Raw genomic sequence first — 15864 nt, forward strand, 5'->3', positions numbered from 1 at the left:
CCACTGGACTGCCAGGGAAGTCCAAATCATACTTTTATGTTTTATGCTAATAACGGAATTAAGTAACTTTCAATCACTATCTTATTTCACTCATGACTTCAGTAAAGAGAATCAGCATTAGCACTACAACGCCTTGATAGATTATCTCACAGCATGGTTCACGGTGGCAAAACCTTCCTAGGGCTACTCATCAGCTCAGGGTCAAGGTCTTCCTTACCTTGTCCTCATTTCCTAACAACCATCCTAAACATCAGCTACAGTTCATGAACTTTCCTGCATTTTTAGTTTCCTCAGACAATCACCCTCCCACTGTACTTATTTTCTCTAGTAACTGTTTTCTCTGAATTGGCATCTTGTACACATCCTTCAGCAGAGGTCCAAATGTCAACTTTCTTTTTAAGAATACTTCAAGAATTTAATTTCTCTCTTTTTCATGTTACATCATACCATGTTATAATATCTCTCCATAAAAATACCAATCACTGAAGTTTAACAAACTAACCAGCACAGATGTTTAATAAATGCTAAATGTATGTTATTTAATAAACAAAACTAATATTCTAACAGTTGATTTTTAAAGCAATCATCTATTAGTCTTATTTTTCTATTGACATTCATAAGAATTGTGAACAACAAAAATAGTGCCTAATTTACATTCTACTCAGCAAATCGCTACTATTCAAAGGTAACTTTTCAAATTAAAAAAATAATAATTCATATACTGAGTTCTATGTATAGTACAGTGTTACTTGCTTCATTCCAATCACAATACTACAAAAGTTGAGAGCTTCTTTATATTAGCTTTAAAAAAAAAAAGACTCCTAATATGGTAATCTTATATATATTTTAAATAAAATATACTTCATTATTAAGTTTCCTAAAACATTGGCAGCTATTTGTAAAAAATTTTTTTAAATTAAAACTTGCCTTGTCAAAATAAGGCTGTTTTTAAAAAATTTGGTTTTCTAACACAAAGTAACCTGAACCATTTTGCTATTATACTACCCCAGTTCTATGCTCCCTCCTCAAATTTTAATCTATGCATATGACAGGAGAAGCAGGAAGAAATACCCCAAAAGGTGGTTTTAATAATTCTTAAATTACAAATGTATCAGAAAATAGTCTCTCAAAAATCCAGTCTATCAAAATTTCTGACCCAGTAATCTGACTTCTGGAAAACCATTCTAAGAAAACAACCAAAACATTCTTTAGATGCCCCAAGATGATTCACTGCAGCCTTCTTTATGAAACCTAGTAAAAATGGAAATAACAAACAGCGAACACCAGAAGTGTTCATCAAAGTACAAATATACTATGTAATATAATGTATCAGGTTTTTTAAAAAAAAATTAACATGAGAAAATGTGTAAAACAAATTTATAATAGGAAAAAAAACCTGTCATTAAAAACAGTAAGATGCAAAGTATGACTTAGAAAAAGGTGGAAGAGAAGTTAGATAATTTCTTCTACTGGTAAAGAAAATCCTTATCAGTGCCCAGATATAAATCAGGAGAGCCAGCAAGAAAAACAGAGAATACAATGATGATATCCAGTTTCTCTACCTAACTGCACCAGAAGTTTATCTATAACTATTTCAGAGACTGATGCTGTTAATATCTTATACAAGAAAACAAAATGAGAAACAGCAAGATAATGGCATATAAGGACTGATAGATTCAGCTGCTTTCCGATGAGACCAGTTGAATTATTACCATAGTACACTAAGATGCTTTGAGGCTAGTACTTTCTTGATTTTAACCAACATTTGTCAAAGATTTGCATACAAATACTCAAACTGCCCTTCACTATGGCAATAGTATAACAACAGCAAACTATAAGATGTAAGCCAATTTCAGAAAAGACAAAATATAAAAAAGGTGTGGTTTATAACTTATAGTAAAGGAAATTTTAAGCTTCATAACATACTTCTTTAAATAAACCTCTGTCAAACTTTTCATACTGTTCATGGTGTTCTCAAGGCAAGAATACTGAAATGGTTTGCCATTCCCTTCTCCAGTGGACCGCATTTTCTCAGATCTCTCCACCATGACCTGTCCGTCTTGGGTGGGTAGCTCTACTCACAGCATGGCTCATAGTTTCACTGAGTTGGACAAGGCTGTGGTCCATGTAATCAGTTTGGTTAGTTTTGTGGTTGTGATTGTGGTTTTCATTCTGTCTGCCCTCTGATGAGTAAGGATAAGAGGCTTATGGAAGTTTCCTGATGGGAGATACTGACTGTGGGGGAAACTGGATCTTGTTCTGATTACTCTGCTGACAAAAGTTTGTCTAGTCAAAACTATGGTTTTCCAGTAGTTGTATGGATGTGACAGTTGGACCAAAAAGAAAGCTGAATGCCAAATAATTAATGCTTTTAAACTGTGGCACTGGACTCTTGAGAGTCCCTTGGACTACAAGGAGATCCAACAGTCAATCCTAAAAGGAAATCAGTCCTGAATATTCATTGGAAGGACTGACGCTGAAGCTTCGATACTTTTGCCACCTGATGTGAAGAACTGACTCACTGGAAAAGACCCTGATGCTGGAAAAGACTGAAGGCAGGAGGAGAAGGGGATGACAGAGGATGAAATGGTTGGATGGCATCACCGATTCGATGGACATGAGTTTGAGCAAGCTCCGGGAGTTGGTGATGGACAGGGAGGCCTGGCATGCTGCAGTCCATGGGATCGCAAAGAGTCGGACACAACTGAGCAACTGAACCGAACTGTCAAACTTGTCTTTAAAAAGCCCAGGAAGGGGGGAAATGCTATGAGAGATATAATCCTTTATCATTTAATAATTAACTGCAAAGGACAAAAGCATTTTTAAAGCAGATACCAGAAGAATAAGGCAAATTGACTTCTCTTATGGTAAGAAAATCAGGAGAAAAGGAATCAAATTAAGGAAGCAAGTGAGAGAAAATCTTTAAGAAGTATAACATTTTCTCTTTCAACAACTGGAAATACTTAGTCTCACTGCAGAGTGAGGATTAAATTAAGAGATGTCAGAAATTTACTTTAAAATACTTTAAGACAGACAGTAAAGATGTGTATGGTGGTTCAATTAAGCTAGGTTCTAGGGGCAGTGTTTCTCAACAGTGGCTATCTACAAGAAACACCGAGAGAACTGTCATAACTCTTCAAAGCCAGACTCTATCCCAGAACAATTAAATCATAATCTCTGAGATATAAATTTTAAAACTTCTTAAAGTGATTTCAATGTTCAGCCACAGCTGAGAACCATTACTTTATAGACAGTCAGCTGTCCTAAACAAGAATTCACATTCCTAGACCAGTCAGCTAACATTTAAGTATAAAGTAAATGGCTACTGTAGGAATTTTGTTATATCAATCTTTGATCAACACCAAAAGCTCCCCAAATATAATGAATGAGGTGGGCTTTCACTGCTGAAATTCATTATACTTCATTTATATGGACTGGCTGAATTAAAGACACAATCCACTCATGTACAAGGGAAAGAAAAGTCTCTGAAAAGGCTTAGAGCCTTAGGGATGGCGCCTTAGGTTTAATCCCCAAGATGTCTAGAAATTCTATGTAACAAAATCTTGGTCTCTGCAATATTGTTTTATTTGCCTAGAGTGAGCATTTATACGACAACAGAAAGTTGAGGCTTCATCATATTTAAAGAGGCTAAGGACTTCCCTGGAGGTCCAGTGGCTTAGACTCTGAGCTTCCACTGCAGGGGAACTGGGTTCAATCCCTGGTCAGGGAACTAGATCCCACATGCCACAACTAAGATCCAGCCCAGCCAAACAAAAAAAAAAAAACTTTTTTTTTAAGAGGCTATATACAATACTTCATGCTACCTGGCTCATTATCTGTTAAAATGTATGCTTATATGAGAATCTGCATACCTACAGAAGTAACTACCAAACACCTACAAAAAAACTGAGAGCTTGAGTGTGTGCAAATTGACTTTGGACCATTTTTAACAATTATAGTCACCAAAACCCAAAATATTAGAAACAAGAATCATACATACCTGGGAGGGATTTTCAACTGAAGAAATAGATTTTATTAATTCAGTCAAGGGAAAACAGGCATAGGCTGATAACAGCATATAAAGCAGGAAGGAGTGCTTAGAATTCGTATTCTAAGGTTCTTTTGTTGTTCAAAATGAGAGTAAATTTATTGTTTAAATTTCTGTGAGTGAAACATGTATATTAAAGCTTCTAAAACAATTTCTAGAATGACCATTAAAGGAAAAGAAACAGAACAACTTCCAAGCTAGTAAGAAGGAAAAACGAGATGAAAAAATAAAATTGAAAAGAAGACATGATAGGCACTTCCCAGATGGTGCAGTGGTAAGGAATCCACTTGCCAGTGAAAGAGACACAGGAGGTGGGTTCAATCCCTGGGTTGGGAAGATTCCCTGGAGTAGGAAATGGCAACCTACTCCAGTATTCTTGCCTGGAAAATTCCATGGACAAAGGAGACTAGCTGACTACTGTCCATAAGGTTGCAAAGAGTCAGACATGACTGAGCATGCATGCAATGCAATTAAAATACTTTTAAACAACTCATGGAGCAAAGAAAAATCATAATAGAAATAAAAAGCTTGAATGATGATAAACATTTCATATTAAACCCATAGGTTACAGATAAAGTACTATTTAAAGGAAAATTTACAAATTCAAATAGCATTAGAAAAAGCTGATAATGTAATAAGCAACCAAACTGAGAAGCCAGGGGGGAAAAAAATCAAAACAGAATAAACTCATGGAAAGTAGGAAAAAATAAAATAATACTGGTAAGAGGAGAAAGGGGAAAAAATAGAAGGAAAACTGTCACTAATAGCCAACTGATTTTTTCCCCCTGTGTACTTTACTTTCATTTATCCTCCCAGGGGAAGATCAGACCGCCTCTGCCAAACACAATCTTTGACTGATATGGAGGCTATCCACACATTTATATATGTACATAAGCATGTGTGTGTGTGTATGTATATATGTGTATATGAAAGGGGGTGGGTGTGGCAGCACATGGGGGAGGAGCACAGGAGAAGATTTTTTTAAAAGATGTTCTTATTTACTTATTTAGGTATACAGTTGATCTACAATGTTGTATTAATTACTGCTGTACAACAAAGTGATTCAGTTATACATATATATACTCTTTAATACTCTTTCCATTATGGTTTATCATAGGATACTGAATACAGTTCTCTGTGCTATACAGTAGGACATTTTTGTTTATCCATCCATGGGCTTCTCCGTCTGTGGGATTCTCCAGGCAAGAATACTGGAGTGGGTTACCATTTCCTTCTCCAGGGGATCTTCCCGACCCAGGGATTGAACCCGGGTCTCCTACATTGGAGGCAGACGCTTTTAACCTCTGAGTCACCAGGGAATCCCATATATAAAAGCTTTCATCTCCTAGTCCCAACCTTCCAATCCATCCCTCCTCCAACTCCCTTCCCTTGTCAATCATCAGTCTGTTTTCTAGTAAAAGACATGGTTTTCTGAAAGCAACCCTTCTTTGGCAAGAATAACCAAGGGGGAAAAAGGCATAAATAAATGATACTAGGAATGAAAAAGGGGCTACACCTAAATGTGCTGCAGACATTTAAAAAAAATTGGATGTTGAGAATATTTCAAAATATGAAATGGACAAATACCTAGAAAAATTATTAACTAAAAATCTTAGTGATACTATATAATCATTAAACTTTTTAACCAGTAATATGAAATCATACCTCAAAGAGAATTACAAAGTCCACTTTAAGGTTTACTAGTAGGAAATGATTCTTACATAAAATACATACAACTAACAAAGGATTAGAATCCAGAATATAGAGTGAACTTGTACAAATCAGTAAAAAGAAAAATCCAATACAAAAATGAAAAAAATTCTTGAGAAGGTATGTCACAGAATAGGAAATCTAAATGATCAGTATTATCAAACAGTGCAATGTACACTAAAATCACAGTAAGATGCTACTTCAAACCCAAAACAATGGCAAAAAAAAAAAAATACCGAGACTATAGATCAATTAAAACTGTTATATACTGATGTTGAAAATATAAATTATACAACCAGTTGGAAAAATAATCTGGTGTTATCTGTAAAGATGTTATATATAACCTACAATTTTAACTGCATTTTTAACACTAGTAATAATCTGAAAATAACAGCCATCAAAAGTAAGGTAAATTATAGCATATTCATAAAATAGAAAACTCTAGGGCAGTGAAAATAATGAATTTTGAGAATATAATGTTGAGCAAAAAATGCAAGTTGAGATTACACATAGTATAATTCCAGTTATATAAAACAAAAACATGCAAAGGAAACAATATATTGATTAGAAATCTAAACATGTGAAACCGGGACTGTGGTTATTTCTGAGGGGAGAAACAGGTGATGGTGTCAGGTAAAGCCACATATTGGACTTCAAAGATACTGTTAAGCTCTTTTTCTGAACCTACTAAATTATTTTTTTACAAGTTTAAAAATATTTCATTGTGGGTATTTGAAATATAATACCTATTTCTTTAATGAGAACTCTTAGGCTTAAAGATCGTATCAATGAATAAAAGTTATTTATAAAATACAGTTTTAAAATATCTTTAGAATGCTAATAAATAACATGAAATTTCTTACAACTATAAAAACCAGAAACAACTAAGGTCGGAAAATCATACATTAAAGAACAGTTCTCTCCAAGCATGTGTGACATTAGTAACAAAAGTAACAAATAATTCACAGCAACAAAATTAAGTTATTATTTTACCTTTACTGGTGAAATATGAGAGTGAGAAACAAATCCATGGACGTTTTCAATTTCTGACAGGTTCTTCTCTGAAACATGAACCAATTCAGGACCTATCACCTCATTAGTGATTTGTGGAGAAATGTGCTCTTGAGGAGGTGTATCTTCATCCTGATACCGGTATTTCTGTAAAACACAAAATATTATTAAATATGAGAAAGCTCTGAAGAGCAACATGAATTCGATTCAAATCATGATTTTCATAACTACCCAAATAATAATATTTAGCTACATGAAAAGTGTATTTTATGGTTTAATACAGAAAGTCTGAGAGACATGGTTCTCCATTTTAAAGTCATGCCAATATTTTAATAAAGTTATCTGATTATTAAAAATAAGTCAGAATCTGGGATGATGGCAGAGTAAGAAACACCAGAAATCTGTCGCCCCCACCTAAGTAACAGCTGCACAGGCATAATCTGTCTGATATAATTTTGCAAATCTCGAGTCTGCTGAAGGCTTGCAACATCAGGGGAAAACTTGGATGTATATTGTGTTTAACTTGGATCAGTTTTACCACCTCTGTTCAACATGGTACTGGAAGACGTAGCCAGAACAATAAGGCAAGAAGAAATAAAAGGCATCAAATTGGAAAGGAAGAAGCAGTATTATCTCTGTTTTCTATCAATAAAGACTCAGCAAAAAAGCTGTCAGAACTACTGAATACAGCAAAGCAATGGGACACTGCTTTGTATCCTACAAAAGTCAACACACAAAAATCAGCTGCATCTCTATACACAATCAGTTGTATTTCTATATACATACAATCTGAAAACTACAAAAACAATTCTATTTACAACAGCATTAAAAAAAACCAGGAATGAACTCAACCAACAAGGTGAAAGACCTGGGCCATGAAAACTATAAAATATTGATGAACAAAATTAAAGACAACATAAATAAATGGAAACACATCCTGTATTCATAGGTTGAAGATTTAATATTGGTAAGATGTCAATACTACTTAAAGCAATACTGCAAATTTAATCCAATTCCTATCAAAACCCCAATGACATTCTTTTACAGAAATTAAAAAACTCATCCTAAAATTCATTTGGATCTAAAGGGATTCAAATAGCAAAAATAACCATGAAAAGAAAATACCAAAGCTGAAAGGCTCCCTCTCATTTCAAAACTTACTACAAAGTTACAGTAATCAAAACAGTTTGTTATTGGCATGAAGATAGATATATGGACCAATGGAATGAAGCAGAATTCAGAAAAAGATCCTCACACACACAAATTATTTTTCACATGGGTGCCAAGACTATTCAGTGGGAAAGACAATCTTTTCAACAAATGGTGCTGCAAAAACCACATACTGACACATAAAAGGATGAAGTTGGACCCTTACAAAATACTATATACAAAAACGAACTCAAGGTGGATCAAGGGCATAAATCTAAGACTTGAAAGAATAAAACTGTTAGAGGAAAAGCTTTAAGATACTGACTGCATTTGGCTACGAGTTTTTGGCTATGACACCAAAGGCAGAAGTAACAAGAGAAAAACAGATGAATTTGATTTCATAAAATTGACAAAATTTTGTGCAACAAATGACTCTAACCAGACAGTAAAAAGAAATGAGAGAAAATATTTACAAATCATATATCTGATAAAGGATTAATGTCCAGAATATATAGAAAACTTCTAAAATTCAACAAAAACAAACAATTCAATTAAAAAATGGGCAAAGAACTCCAAAAGAGATATATATAGAAAGAGCCAGTAAGCACATGAAAAGATGCTCAACATCACTATCATTAGAGAAATGCAAATCAAAACTATGAGGTATCATCTGACAATCACTGGAATGGCTACTACTAAGAAACAGCCAAGGTTCTACTGTATAGCACAGAGAAATATATTTAATATTCTATGACAAACCATAATGGAAAAGAATGAAAAGAATATATATACGTATATATATAAGAAAGGATGTATATTTGTAACTGAATCGCTTTGCTGTACAGCAGTAATTAACACAACATTGTAAATCAATTATAGTTCAGTGAAAGAATTATTAAAAAAAAAAAAAAGACTGGTTAAAAAAACCCAGAAAACAAACACTGGTAAGGATGTAGAGAAATCAGAATGCTTTGCACTACTGGTAGAAATGTAAAACGGTACAGCCACCATAGAAAATAGTATGGTGGTTCCTTGAAAATACGATTACCATATGATCCAATAATTCGAATTCTGAGCATATAACCAAAAGAACTGAAAGCACGGTCTTGAAGAGAGAGTTCTACACCAGTGTTCATGGTAGCATTATTCACAGTAACTAAAACATGAAAGAAACCCAAGTATCTACTAACTGATGGATGGATAAGCAAAATGAGGTACATATACACTATGGAATATTATTCAGCCCTAAATGATGCTGGGAGGGATTAGGCAGGAGGAGAAGGGGACGACAGAGTATGAGATGGCTGGATGGCATCACCGACTCAATGGACATGAGTTTGAGTGAACTCTGGGAGTTGGTGATAGACACGGAGGCCTGACGTGCTGTGATTCATGGGGTCGCAAAGAGTCAGACATGACTCTTGGAACTGAACTGAATGAAGGAAATTCTGTAATATGTTACAACATGGATGAACCTTGTAGACATTATGCTAGTGAAATAAACCAGTCACAAAAAGACAAATACTGTATGACTCCACTTATATGAGGTATTTAGAGTGGTCAAAATCATAAAGACAAAGTAGAATTGTGGTTGTCATGGGCTGGCGGGAGGAGAGAATTCTGAGTTACTGTTCAACAGGCATAGAATTTCAGTTTCACTAGATTAAAAGTTATGGGAATGGATGGTGGTGATGGTTGTTCAACAATGTAGACGCATTTAATACCACTGAGCTGCAAACTCAAAAATGGTTAAGGTGGTAAATTTCATCTTATATGTATTTTTACCACAATAAAAAATAAGTACAAATAAGACTTCAAAGCTAGGTGAAAAAGAAATCTGAACACTGATTTGTCCATTTTTTTACCCAACGTTAGCTGAACACTGTATCTCTAAAGATACATTTAAGTGAAGTCAACATACAAAGCCAATGTCAGCTAATTTAGTCTGGTCTTCTTATCCAATTAACTTGTACCAAAAAAAAAAAAGAAAGAAAAAACTCAGCCTTTTCAAATTCTAACTGAAAATTAGTTATTCGATAACCATACTTATAAAAAAAAATCTTTGCCTCTTTCTGTGTATACGCACACATTCTATTTTTAAAAGATTAACATAATTTTAAGAAAGCCAAATCTACTTCATACCATACACAGCAGTAAAAGAAATCATAATACAGGAATGGGAAGAAAATAAAAGTGCATGTTTCTCATCCTGGGCTGGGAATCTGTAAGCACATACACAAAACCAGAAGAAACTTAGCTACTCATCCCCAAATTAAACACACATATAAAGAAATCACAAACAAGGCACAAAAGAAAACAAATGTTTAAAACAACAAGATTATTAGCCCTATAGGCTGGCTCTTATAAATCACTGGGAGAAGAATGAGTCAACAAACATAATAAAGGGATGCTCACAAAAGACATACAACTGGGTGTATAAACTTATAGGAAAACATGCTCATCTTTTTAGGAAGTAAAAATTACAATGTCAACATTCAGAGAAATGGGCTTCCTGGTAGAGGTCTTTTCCTGGTGGACAATCTGGTAAAATGTTTTAAGAGTTCTGAAAATATTTCTACTTCTCTAGTAATTATACTTCCAGGAATTAATCTTAGAAGAAACAGCACTAGTGAGGAATATAAATATGTGTGGTATACTGACAAACTGTAAAATATACTTTAAAAAACTTAATGATGAATTTGACCACTGAAAGTTACTACACAACTTCCAGCATCATTTTACAAACTATATCCTTCTGTGAAATGGTACAATTACACAGACAACAACAACCATCAACATCAACAAAAGAAATCAACAACAGCCAGTTTATTTAACAGGATATAAGAAACCCACTTTTACATGTAGACTTCAATTATTTTCAAAACCACTGAAAAGAATTTACTAACTTTATCCTGAGTAAGACTAAAGTTAACACAGACATACTTACAAAACTTAACAGTTTATATGCTCAAATGAGTGAAAGCAAAATGTAAACATTTCTATACCTTAACAATAGATACACTACTTGTTACTATATTTTCAGCTTTAAAGATACTCCACAACTTAGTTTAAGGAGTAGTTTAGGGAGAAATACATGCAGAAGGATATTCACTATAGATTAGTTTGAAATAAAGAAAAATTAGAAATAAGCGGCTTATCATCAATATATGTTTTTAAATTATGTTATCAATAATATGAAAGGAAATGTTATGTGGAAGTCAAACTAGGTAAAAAGTTACCTCTTCTAAGGGGAAAAGATGAAGACACAAGTACCAAATGAGGAAAGCACGTCTCAAAGCTAACAAACTCATTTTGAACATTTTAAAGCAGAACGATAGCACATCTATGTGTACGGACGTATAAACATTGTACACGCAATTATGTGTTTGCGAAGCATATCCACAAATGGCCATATGTATTAATAATTCGGAGGGGTCTGAAAAGATTTAAAACAAAAGAAGAAATCACTGAAATTCTGAAAAGCAAAAAAATCACTAAAAATTTTGTCTTTTCACTTTTCAAAAGACATAAAATTGTTAGTGATTTCTTTCTTTTTCAGAATGAACCATTTCTTGTTTTATATCTTTCAGACTTCCCCCTGACAAATTTTATATATCTTCTAATATACAAGTTGCCCCTTGATCTCTTTATATTCCATATAATTACTCAGAAACTCAAGGTATTTAACCTGTAGGCTTCCCAGTATAATCACTTCATATTCACGGAACAATTCAGTGTGATTCCCTGGCTTCTGTTGTTGTTTAGTAGCTAAGTTGTGTCAGACTTCTTTGTGACTCCATGGACTGCAGGGCAGCAGGCTCTTCCATGCATGGAATTTCCCAGGCAAGAATACTGGAATGGGCTGTCATTCCTTCCCCAGGGGATCTTCTTAACCCAGGATCAAACCCATGTCTCCTGCATTGGTAGGCGGATTCCTTACCACTAAGCCACCAGGGGAAGTATCCCTGGCTTCTGTACTTTCTGCAAACTGGCAGCAGAATCCAATAGCTTGATCAGTCTCATGTTTAATCCTTTTGGCTAGACTATAGATGGTACTGTGTTCTTCTATCAAGTAACACATGATGTCTGGTTATATCTTTTTGCAACATTAGGAGCTCCTGATACTCAACGCCTAAATCAATTCACTCCATGAGGGTTGTAAAATGATGACAATCTATTCTTCTTTTTTCATTTATTAAAAGATACATACACACACACAAATATGTAAGAGTTCTCTTCACTTACTATTTGGTTAACAGCTGGTATGGTTCACACATGAATAACATGTTCTTCTATCTACCAGTTTTCAAGATAGATAAAAAATTGGCTCCCTATCATCCTCCAAAAGCAATTAGGAGTTTTTCATATATCACTCAATGCAATCCCAATCAAAATTCCATCTGGCTTTCTTCAAAATTAACAAGCTGAGCCTAATACTCAGGAAGGGCTGCAAAAGACCCAGATAGTCAAAACAGTCTTGAAACAGAAGAAGAAAGTGGAGGAGTGACACTTTGCAATTTTAAAACTGCCTTCAAAACTGTATGAATCAAGATTGTGATACTGGCACAACGATAGACACAGAGCAGTGTAACAGAATTAATAGTCCAGAAATGTATCCTATGATTTATGGTCAAGTGATTTTCAGCATAAGCACTAAGAAAATTTAATGAGAAAGGGGTATCTTTTCAACGTCTGGATGCAAAAAAAAGTTAAATTAGACCTCTTTCTCACACGAGATATAAAAGGTTAGTTCAAAATGGATTAAGACCCAAATGTAAGAACTAAAACCATAAAAGTCTTAAGAAAATTTAAGTACATATCTTTGCAACCTTGTATTGTTGTTCAGTACCTAAGTCTGACTCTTTGTGACCCCATGGCCTGCAGCACGGCAGGCTTCCCTGTCCTTCATCCACTCCTGGAGTGTGCTCAAACTCCTGTCCATTGAGTCAGTGATGCCATCCAACCATCTCATCCTCTGTCACGTTCTTCTCCTGCTGCCCTCAATCTTTCCCAGAATCACGATCTTTTCCAATGAGTCAGCTCTGCATCAGGTGGCCAAAGTATTGGAGCTTCAGCATCAGTCCTTCCAATGAATATTCAGGGTTGATCTCCTTTAGGATGGATTGGTTTTATCATGCAGTCCAAGGGACTCTGAAGAGTCTTCAAAAATATTAATTCTTTGGCACTCTGCCTTCTTCATGGTCTAGATCTCACATCTATACGTAACTACTGGAAAAACCATAGCTTTAACTATATGGACCTTTGTCAGCAAAATGATGTCTCTCCTTTTTAATACACTGTCACAGCTTGTCATAGCTTTCCTTCCAAGGAGCAAGTGTCTTTTATTTCATGGCTGCAGTCATCATCCGCAGTGATTCTGAAGCCCAAGAAAATACAATCTGTCACTGCTTCTAACTTTTTTCCCTTCTATTTGCCATGCGGTGATGGGACCAGATGCCATGATCTTAGCTTTTCTAATGCTGAGTTTTAAGCAAGCTTTTTTACTCTCCTCTTTCACCCTCATCAAGAGGCTCTTTAGTTTCTCTCCACTCTCTGCCATTAGAGTGGTATCATCTACTCTGAGGCTGTTCACATTTCTCCCAGCAATCTTGATTCCAGCTTGTGATTCATCCAGCCTGGTATTTCACGTGACATACTCTGCACAGAAGTTAAAATAAACAGGGTGATAATACACAGCCTTGTCATACTCCTTTCCCAATTTTGAACCAGTCAGTTGAGGTTCTAACTGTTGCTTCTTGACCTGCATACAAGTTTCTTAGGGGACAGGTCGGGAAGTCTGGTATTTCCATCTCTGTTAAGAATTTTTCCTCAGTTGTGATCCACATAGTCAAAGGCTTTAGTGTAGTCAATGACGTAGATGTTTTTCTGGAATTCCCTCGATTTCTCTATGATCCAATGAATTCTGGCAATTTAATCTCTGGTTCCTCTGTGCCTTTTCTAAATCGAGCTTGTACATCTGGAAGTTCTCAGCTCACATACTGCTGAAGTCTACCTTGAAGGATTTTGAGCATAATCTTTCTAGAAGGAATGGCAAACTACTCCAGTATTCTTGCCATGAGAACTCCATGAACAGTATGAAAAGGCAACCTTGTATTAGCCAGTGGTTTCTCAGGTATGACATTTAAAACACAAGCCACCAAAAAGAGGATTGGGGGGAACAACAGATAAATCTGACTTCATATAAATGAAAAAACTTTTTTGATCATCAAAGGTCACTATTAGAAAGGTGAAAAAATAACTCACAGAAAAGGAGAAAATATTTGCAAATCATGTATTTGATAAGGCTATCTACAAACAGTGCATAAGGTAAGTATCCAAAATATATAAGGAAGGCTTTCAACCCAACAATAAAAAGGCAACACAATTTTCAAATGGGCAAAGGATTTAAACAGACATTTCTCCAAAGTAATTTATATTTTGGATATAAATATCTTCAAAACCAAATGTGCTATATACATATAATAGAATAGTTATCAGCCAAAAAAAAGAAGGAATCACTGATATAGGGGACAAAGTTGGTGAAACACAAAATAATCTGAAAGAAGCTAGGTTATAAAATAGAATATATTGTATTATTTCATTTATATAAAACTCTAGAAAAGTCAAACTAATCTATAATCTAGAAATTAAACCAGTAGTAGTCTGGGAGAAGGATAAGAGAAAGGGATTGAAAGAAGGAAACTTACAGGAGTGATGGATATGTTCACTACCTCAATTATAGTGATGGTTTCAAAGGTGTGTACACATGTCAAAACCTGTAAAATTGTACTCTTTTAATATGTACAGTTTATTGTATGTCAATTATAGTAAAGCTAATTTTAAAAATTGCATTCATTATGTTTAGATTCTAATTAAAATTTCTAATGAAGTGTTTCATTATTCCTCTCAAATTATTATAAAATGACAAAGTATTCAAAAACAAAAATAGTAACAAAAAAATAAAAGGCCCACAAAGAATGAGGAATAATTTTCCAGGTACACTGAGGGTTAAGTGATTGTTAGCTAAGAGAAATGATCAAGGCAGTCTGTATAGCAGATACCTACCTTTATAAGAATAAGGTAAAGAACATAATGGAATTTACAAGAAGCTTTACTCACTTTAAATGTGAGGTACAAATTACTAAGTGTAAAATAAGTAACCTATAAGGACAAATGGTACCATATGGGGAATACAGCCAATATAATAACTTTAAATTGAGTATAATATATGAAAAGACTGACATATGTTGTACATCCAAAACTAATACTATAAATCAACTATACTTCAATTAAAAAGAAAGAAAAAATTTGTGAAATATGTCAAACTTGCATGGCTTTTTTCCCTCTAAAACCAACTGAGGATACCTTTAAAAATTCTGCCAGGAGCTCCTAGTGGTCTTAATGACTATGAAATTCAGGGGAAGATTTCCTTTATATGTATTTTTAATTCTAGCAAATGGCAAAGATAGTTTAAAGTAAATTTGTTTTTCCTTTAAACAAAAATCCCCATAGCTATTCTATCAGAACAAACACACTCTTGGGACTTCAAGTCCAGAAAAACAGCCAATTTGCTTCACTCCTCAAAACAAACTGTTGAACAAAAGTTATTATTTTCTATCTCTGCAGGATGAATCAGGAACTACAACTTCTATTGCTGCACAATTTTATAGATAATTTCCAATTGATGAATAGGTTGTATTCCAAATATCAGTACTTTTCCCTTGTTTAAAAACTTGAAATCCTTACAAAATAGATTATGTTAGGTTCCCTCAAACATAGACAGCCAAACACACATATACATGCATATATGTATATAGATAATACTGTTTTGAAATTAAAACTCAGAATACCAAAATATTCTTTATCTTCTTTCCTACCTTCCATTCCCAAATATAAGATCAAGAAATCTCTTCTTTGATAGTAGCAAATAGGAATAGGGTGGCCAA

At 34.4% G+C, this 15864-nt stretch overlaps 1 protein-coding gene across 7 annotated transcripts in view; it reads right to left on the bottom strand.

Annotated features, from left to right (window-relative positions):
• DLG1 (discs large MAGUK scaffold protein 1) overlaps positions 1-15864 on the bottom strand; it is a 287420-nt gene that overhangs the window by 183384 nt on the left and 88172 nt on the right. For all 7 annotated transcript variants that reach the window (XM_055407214.2, XM_055407346.2, XM_055407336.2 and 4 more), the window contains exon 5: positions 6752-6916. In XM_055407214.2, coding sequence (XP_055263189.1) covers positions 6752-6916 — 165 coding nt within the window. The remainder of the gene's footprint in view (positions 1-6751; positions 6917-15864) is intronic.

Source organism: Moschus berezovskii, chromosome 1, assembly GCF_049115385.1.
Source record: "Moschus berezovskii isolate FMDL1 chromosome 1, NW_MosBer_1.0, whole genome shotgun sequence".
Classification (NCBI taxonomy): Eukaryota; Metazoa; Chordata; class Mammalia; order Artiodactyla; family Moschidae; genus Moschus; species Moschus berezovskii.